The 8,293-nt window shown below is 37.5% G+C and overlaps 1 protein-coding gene across 3 annotated transcripts; it reads right to left on the bottom strand.

Moving 5' to 3' along the window:
- Positions 1–3,160: 3,160 nt before the first annotated feature.
- Positions 3,161–7,293, bottom strand: rnf26 (ring finger protein 26). Of its 3 annotated transcripts, none has more exons than XM_077494299.1 (2): positions 7,187–7,293; positions 3,161–6,106 (listed from the first exon to the last, which is right to left on the bottom strand). In XM_077494299.1, the coding sequence occupies exon 2, from the start codon at positions 6,002–6,004 to the stop codon at positions 4,718–4,720; it is 1,287 nt and encodes a 428-aa protein (XP_077350425.1). In that variant the 5' UTR covers positions 6,005–6,106; positions 7,187–7,293; the 3' UTR covers positions 3,161–4,717. The 3 variants fall into 3 exon arrangements, with proteins under 3 accessions (XP_077350425.1, XP_077350422.1, XP_077350424.1); XM_077494296.1 differs by lacking the exon at positions 7,187–7,293 and adding an exon at positions 6,364–6,471; XM_077494298.1 differs by lacking the exon at positions 7,187–7,293 and adding an exon at positions 6,207–6,357.
- Between the last annotated feature and the right edge of the window lie 1,000 nt (positions 7,294–8,293).

Below are 8,293 nucleotides of genomic sequence, written 5' to 3'. Positions count from 1 at the left end.
CTTCCTATAGTTGATAATTTTTTGGTAGGAAAAAAAAGTATTAAAATACACGGTGATTTTTTTTTTTACATATACTGTATTTAATAAAAGCCTTATTATACATGGCCATTTTTTTTTATTAAAGAAAAAAAAAAGCCTGACTATACATGGTAATTATTTTTAAACAAAATAAAAGCCTTACTATACATGGTCATTTTTTTTGATTGGAAGAAAAAGCCTTAAAAAAATAAAAGTATATGATAATTTTTTGGTAGGAAAAAAAAAAAAAGTCTTAAAATACATGGTGACTTTATATATATATATATATATATATATATATATATATATATATATATATATATATATATATATATATAATAATAAAAGCCTTATTATACATGGCCATTTTTTTAATTAAAAAAAAAAAAAAGCCTGACTATACATGGAGATTTTTTTTTATATATATATTTAATAAAAGCCTTATTATACATGGACATTTTTTTTTATTCAAGAAAAAAAATAAAAATAAATCCTGACTATACATTTTTTTTAAATCGAGAAAAAAAAAGCCTTACTATACATGGTAATTATTTTTAAACAAAATAAAAGCCTTACTATACATGGTCATTTTTTTTGATTGGAAGAAAAAGCCTTAAAAAAATAAAAGTATATGATAATTTTAATTAAAAAACCAAAAAAACCCCAAAAAAAAACCCTTACTATACATGGTCATTTTTTTTTTATAGAAAAAAATGCCTTCCTATAGTTGATAATTTTTTGGTAGGAAAAATTGTCTTAAAATACATGGTGATTTTTTTATATATACATTTAATAAAAGCCTTATTATACATGGCCATTTTTTTAATTAAAAAAAAAAAAAAAAGCCTTACTATACATGGTCATTTTTTTTTTTATAGAAAAAAATGCCTTCCTATAGTTGATAATTTTTTGGTTGGAAAAATAGTCTTAAAATACATGGTGATTTTTTTATATATACATTTAATAAAAGCCTTATTATACATGGCCATTTTTTTTAATAAAAAAAAAAAAAAAAGCCTTACTATACATGGTCATTTTTTTTTGATAGAAAAAAATGCCTTCCTATAGTTGATAATTTTTTGGTAGGAAAAATTGTCTTAAAATACATGGTGATTTTTTTATATATACATTTAATAAAAGCCTTATTATACATGGCGATTTTTTTAATAAAAAAAAAAAAAAAAAGCCTTACTATACATGGTCATTTTTTTTGATAGAAAAAAATGCCTTCCTATAGTTAATTTTTTGGTAGGAAAAATAGTCTTAAAATACATGGTGATTTTTTTATATATACATTTAATAAAAGCCTTATTATACATGGCGATGATTTTTTAAATAAAAAAAAGCCTAGTTAATTTTTTGGTAGGAAAAATAGTCTTAAAATACATGGTGATTTTTTTATATATACATTTAATAAAAGCCTTATTATACCTGGTGATTTTTTTGATAGAAAAAAAAATGCCTTCCTATAGTTGATAATTTTTTGGTAGGAAAAAAAAAAGTCTTAAAATACATGGTGATTTTTTTAAAAAAAAATATATTTAATAAAAGCCTTATTATACATGGCCATTTTTTTTTATTCAAGAAAAAAAAAAGAAAAAAAAAAGCCTGACTATACATGGCCATTTATTTATTTCTTTTTAATCGAGAGAAAAAAAAAAAGCCTTACTATACATGGTAATTATTTTTAAACAAAATAAAAGCCTTTCTATACATGGTTATTACATATATACATATATATGTATATACATACACACATATATATATATATATATATATATATATATATATATATATATATATAAGTAAAAAAGCCTTACTATACATGGTCATAAAAAAAAAAGAAAAAGCATTACTTATACATGGTCGTTTTAAAAAATAAACGCTTTAACTATAAATAATAAAGCAGTCGTTTTTTGTTTTTTTTTAAATGCTTTACTATACATGGTCATTAAAAAAACACACCTTACTAGCCTTAATATATATGATCATTTAAACACAAAAAACAACACATTACTATAAATATACATGGTCACAACAAAAAACAAAAATAAACAAACAAAAAAATATGGTCTTTTAAAAAAACACCTTACTCTACATGGTTATTGGGGAAAAAAAATCATTAAAAAGGAAAAAACAAACAAGCAAATAAACAAAAAAACCCGCCTTAGTCTCCAAAGGCAACTCCAAGTCTCGCAAAGAAAATGTTATAAAGACTGAGATTTTTGACAGAAGTCAGCCTTCGCTTTTTATTTTTTTCAGACTTTTTCCCACACTATTCTGATCCGGGCCTACTGAGGTCAGAAAGAAGAAGTTGAATCCCCCCCTTCCCCCCTTCCCATGAAACTTCCTCTGTCCTGCTAGCAGTATCCTTATTTACAAGCGACATGTAAACACAGTGGAGGCTGCACACAGGCCAGCAGACAAAAAAAACAAGCCATCATGTTGTTTGTGGATCACTGACTGTGTTTACGTGACGCTTTTGTTCAAAAGCAATCGCTCAACACTGAGCTCTGATGCGGTTTTCAGACAAACTAGCAGATTTTAATTGCATTTAAATCACATTATAAGCAAAAAAATGTTGCAGGCTGACGTCAGCGAGTATCTGCACAGATGTCTGTCTCCATTTTTAGAACCTGGGAAAGGGAATGGGGCAGTTGTAAACGACGAGGCTCCGGAGAATTGTCACATGGATGTGGAAGTGGTCCCATCTGAATCGGCCAATGAGCCCACACACATGTTCACATGGAATTATGAACATATACATTGACAGTCGGACACTTAAACGCTGTGTTGGCAAAACCCAACTGGTTGTCTCAAGTTACCAGATAGCGTGGGAAGATTAGTCACTGAATTGCATTTGCAGATGCATATCACGTATCTTTTGAGTCCCACTACTACACATGCTGCATTCGAAGACCATGTAGTGTGCACGGGAACGCCCCCTTGAACTCGGCAATTCCACTTCCGAAGAAAGTGGAAAGAAAAGAAAAAAAAAAAAAAAAAGGACCCCGACTTCACCGGCGGACTACAATGTGACGTCACCCTGAGCCTGTTTGTCTTTACAAAGTGGACTATTTAGATTCATAAACAGAAACTATTTTAGAAAACTATCACATGGCGACAACACACATCGACAAAATGGTGACAATTTATTTATTGCCGTTTTATTATGAAAAGTCTCGATTATCCATCTCAGTTGAGTTACATTCAAATCTGCAAATCACATTCTCTCACACCTTTCACACTGAACACTTGTTCCTTGGCCGCAGTCGTAGGAATGACATACCAGGACTGTAATGTTGGCATTTACCTGAGGAGGATGAGGCTAACATATTCTTGAGTGTCACTCGCAAAACAAGCAAAATAAAAAATGAAGTCCAACAATAGAAAAAAACAATTCAAAAGGTAGATAGCACTTTCCAGAGCATTATACATCCCAACAACAACAAAATGGTTCTCTGAGCATTGTAAACTTATTCAACACAATATACTTCAAAAACAAGTGGAAATGTGTATGGTAACTTCCATACAAGAGATATGCTATTTTAAGGATGTTATGGGGGGAAAAGGCAAATAAAGTGGTAGAAAATAATTGAACACTCTTTTAAATATAGTAAATAATAATAATAATAATAATAATAATAAATACCGTTAGCCATCTCACGAGGTGGCCATTTTGCCACTTGTTATCGACTGAAAATGACATCAGAGTTGCTAACAAGTAAATACAGCTCAGCTTTAGAAAACAGGTGAGCCGTGATTAGTCGTTACTTGAGCAACCATGATGTGATTTTTAGTGGACAGCAAGTGGTAAAATGGCTGCCCCTGGAGCAGGTGGATTTTGCCGTTTTCCTCATATTCCACAAAACACAACATTAATCAAAATGCTGTAGTTAGACTACTGGGTGCACGTATGCCATATTATTGTAAAGACAATTTTGGGTTGACTTCCCCTTAAAAAAAAAAAATAATAAAAAAAATAAAAAGGCTTTGCAATATTATTATGAGACTGACAGGTTTATATTTTAAGACAAAAGTAGCACTTAACACTTACCCAGAAGAAAACCCCCCAAAAACTTTTATTTTCTTTCTACATACATGCAATGTACACAAACATTTATATTTCTTACCCTCAGTCATCTTGGCAATGTTAATTTTCTGTTGTATCTCTCTCTTTTTTTTTTTTTTTTTTTTTTTTTTTTAAAAGTTCTTCCTTTACATTAAATCACCCATCCCCACCTTTAGAACAAAAAATATTAACACCCACCCCAAAATCAACTTAACAGTCAACCATTTTCACTTGCTTGTGAACATTTATTTTCCAACTGGCTCACTCAGGAGTATCTTCAATAACAACAACCAAAAAGTGTCTAACTATTTTAACAATACTTCCAATAAATTACTTAGATTTAACCTCACTTAATCTGAGATGGCTTTTTTGAATGATCGCGAGAGATGGACACATTCAACCCTTTCTGTACTCAAGATGGCGTAATAATTTTTTTTTTTTTTTTCCCCCCGGTGGCTTGAGCATGTTGTGCATGTGTTTGGCTGTCATTTCATTCTTCCTGGGATAAAATTTGGAAGAAAAAATAAAGAAGGCATTACTTTACATGGCTATTTCTTGGTCACAGTGAAGCTGGTTGTAAAAAAAAAAAATGGTAGTAAAAATGTGGAAGTTAGTGATCGCGTCGCCTCAGAGATACACCTCAATGGTGTCGAAGATAATGCGGCGACACAGCGGGCAATTGTGCTGGTAAAAGGGTTGATGCAGCAGGATGTCGGTGCAGCCTCGACACAAGCACAGGTGCCTGCACGGCAGCAGCACCACCGTCTTGGCGCAGTCGTGGCAGATGACGCACATCTTGCGCTGCTCCTGCTCGTTCAGCAGCATCAGCAGGTTGTCCGCCGGGGCTCGCCACGGCTGCTCGGCCTTCAGAGGCCTCGCCGCGCTCGACGACGCCGGCCGCTCCCGTCGCTGGTCCCCGGCTTGGCCGTCAGGCGGGTCCCGATTGTTCTCCTCGCCGTCCGGGTTGCCGTTCGCTCGGTTTTCGAGCTGCGTCCTCAGCGCCAGGCTCAGCTGGCTTCTGTGGTGAGACAGCTGCTGCCAGATTCTTCTCTCCAGCAGATAGAGGTGAAGCGACATACGGCGGAGGTGGCGCATCACGGCGCGTATTAACTGCAAGGCTGAATGAAGCTCTGTGGAAAGTCTCCGCGCTCCTGGGAAGGAGTTAACGGAAGCCGTGAGTCGCCGCGACGCGTGTCTGGTGACTTCTGGGTTAAGGTAGGCGGTGGTTGTCAGCGCTATAGCCACGGTGAGCGCCAGGCCGTACGTGTTGAGTATGAAAATGCTGATGAAGATGTGCACCAGTGATGCGAGGAAGTCCAACACCAGCTTGCAGGGGGACCACAGGAAAGCCGACGTGCCAATCAGGCTGCTGTAGAGGAAGGTGACGGAGGTGAGCGTGAGCTCCAGCGCCATCTGCAGCGGGCTGGACACTGTCTGCCACACGCTGACCAAGGCCAAGTGAAGGTTGAGGGCGGCGATGAGGGCGTAGTTCACCACCGTGTTGACCAGGTAGATCAGGAGGCTGAGCGCGATGCCGCACGCCTCCAGCAGCAACAGCAGCCCCCGACATATTTGCTCCTTGCCTCGGAGCAGGACGTGAGTCAACAGGTAGCCCACCATCTTCAAGCTCTCCAGAAGCCCCTCCAAAGACAGCATGAGGCTGCCCAGCACGGCTGCCGCGCCGTGGGCGATGTGGGACGTTGCCGCCGCCGTGGAGAGCAAGCAGAGCAGCACCAAGTTGCCCAGTTCCAAGAGGGAGTAGACCAAGAGTGTGGGCAGGTTGATTATAAAGTGGTACACAGCCAGGACAGTGCGGACAATCGTGTGGACGAGGAGGAAGTTGACGTCCAGCATTACGGAGACTGCATCGAGGCATTTTCCGATCGTGGAAATGAGAATGTTTACTGGTCCCATGGCACTGTACTTTCAGTGTGTCCCCACGTCAGATTCCATGTTTGTTTGCATGCTCAGTTATCTCCAATTGAGACCATCGAACGCTGCTTTCGTTGCACCAGCCTTTGAAAAAGAGAAAGACAACTTAACCAATTAACCTCAGTCACTTACCAATTTCTATTTCGGAACGAACAGTCTACGCGACGCACAACCGGATGTTTACTTTCGAAAACGTAGCGCAGACTTCCGCCGCATATTCGCGTTTCCTCCGTTGTTTTTGCTCATATTTTTTTTAACCGAAACCCGACTAGTTCATGTATTTACATCATGGTGGGTCTGAATCGTACTAGAAGTATTAGAGAATAGACGAGGAAACTCACTGTTAGCTTCAACACGTTTCCCGTCGTTGAGGTGGGCGCCATATTTGTTTTGGTCGCGTCCTTTCCAACTTCCGGGTGTCTGTCTGCGCGTGCGCCATATACCCACAGGGGAAATATTCAGTATTTTATTATGTATTCTTATCTTTTTAATAACAAACGGGCAGCGCGTGTGTGGCTCGTTCAGCTAGTTCGATTGAAGTAAATTATCCATCTATCTATCTATCTATCTATCTATCTACGCAGTTCTGTTATTTTAAATAATATTTAGACCTCGCTTTTATTATAGCAAGTCTCAGGAGAACTCAAATTGACCCAACTACATGTTTATGTATTTTGTGAATTTGTGATTTAAAATGACTGTACTGTAACTGCTGCATGTATCAGGCAGGATGTGTTATTATTGTTTATTTTATATATCCATCAATTTTCTTAACTGCTTACTCCTCACAAGGGTCGCGGGGGTTGGTCGAGCCAATCCCAGTCGGCTTCGGGGGGAGGGAGAGAGGGAGGGAGGGAGGGAGGGAGGGTGTGAGAGAGAGAGAGAGAGAGAGAGAGAGAGAGAGAGAGAGAGAGAGAGAGAGAGAGAGAGAGAGAGAGAGAGAGAGAGATTCAGATTCAGATTCAGAATATATTATTGTCATTGTCACAAAGGAACAATGAAACTTCCATACAGCAGAATTGGTAAAGTGCAAAATCCCACAAAATAAATACCCATAAAATAACCCAGTGTAAACATTCGACACAGTATAGGACTTAGTACAACAAAAACTAGCAGCAACTTAAGGTCTTGTCAAGACAGTGCAGTGCAAAAATATTCAGATACCTGAGAATGACATCATGCATCAGTGCAAAAACGGATTATTAATCCAATATTATGGTCGAGGGAGAGAGAGAGTCATGACTCGTGAGTCATGAATGAATGATGTTTAAGTGATGTTTTTGTCTCATGTAACAATCAACAGGTTTTCTACTTGGTTTGTGTTATATGATGTAGAACTATGCAATGTCTAGATGATGTGTGTGGTGACAGGAATCTTTGGTACTGTGTGATGAATGGGTCAGCCAATCGGAGAATTTCATGTCATACGACGTCTTGCCATGATCTATGATGAGATTGATAGATTTTCTATATAAGCTGTCTAAGAAATGTGTGTGTTGCTGGATTATTGTTCGATGTTCTCTGTGCTACTGTTCCGTGAATAAATAGATAAAATCTTATTTGTGTCTGTACTTGGGATCCAAACCTCTTCAGCACACAACAGTGAGAGAGAGAGAGAGAGAGAGAGACATAGAGAAAGAGAGTTGTTAATATCATGCATTATTCCATTACTGTTGAACTTCACTCATTTCTACCAACTTGTTAATCTTAAAACTATGTAAATTAATACTTCCTTCTTCACTGTAATATGCCTCATCCTCCCAATCTGAGCTGCTTAGTGTTAGCGTTTTCTTTTGAGGGGTGGTGGTGGTGATATGATCTGACATGATCATGGGAAATCCTGTTCCGAATGGCATTTGGTTAAGCATCTAATGACACAACATGATACGCAGAGGCAATACAAGCGGCTATAAAAGGTACTTTTGTCTTTGCCATGAAGCTTCTTGCTCCTTTTATGGTATTGCATCCTTCCTCTGGTCTATTAGCCAGACAGCCAGTCAACTTCCTGTGTTTGTTTGGTGCAAGTTCAAATTGCTCCTTTCCAAATGATCACTTTGCTGCTTCTACAGGGATTTCTAAAGTGTTTTTTATGGGCCAATGAAATAGTATCATGTATCAGGTGCACAGGACAGAGGCACCCACTTTCACTGTGGTCTTTGGTGAAAGATTGGAATATAGGTGCATTTCAGACAATATACACACGCACACATGGTGATATCCAAGTCAGTAGACTTTCCAGCTGATTGGACACTTGTCAGAGATAATGCATTC

Source organism: Festucalex cinctus, chromosome 13 (genome assembly GCF_051991245.1).
Source record: "Festucalex cinctus isolate MCC-2025b chromosome 13, RoL_Fcin_1.0, whole genome shotgun sequence".
Classification (NCBI taxonomy): domain Eukaryota; kingdom Metazoa; phylum Chordata; class Actinopteri; order Syngnathiformes; family Syngnathidae; genus Festucalex; species Festucalex cinctus.
Note: the sequence above shows the minus strand (reverse complement) of the source record. Positions and strands in the feature narration are given on the sequence as shown.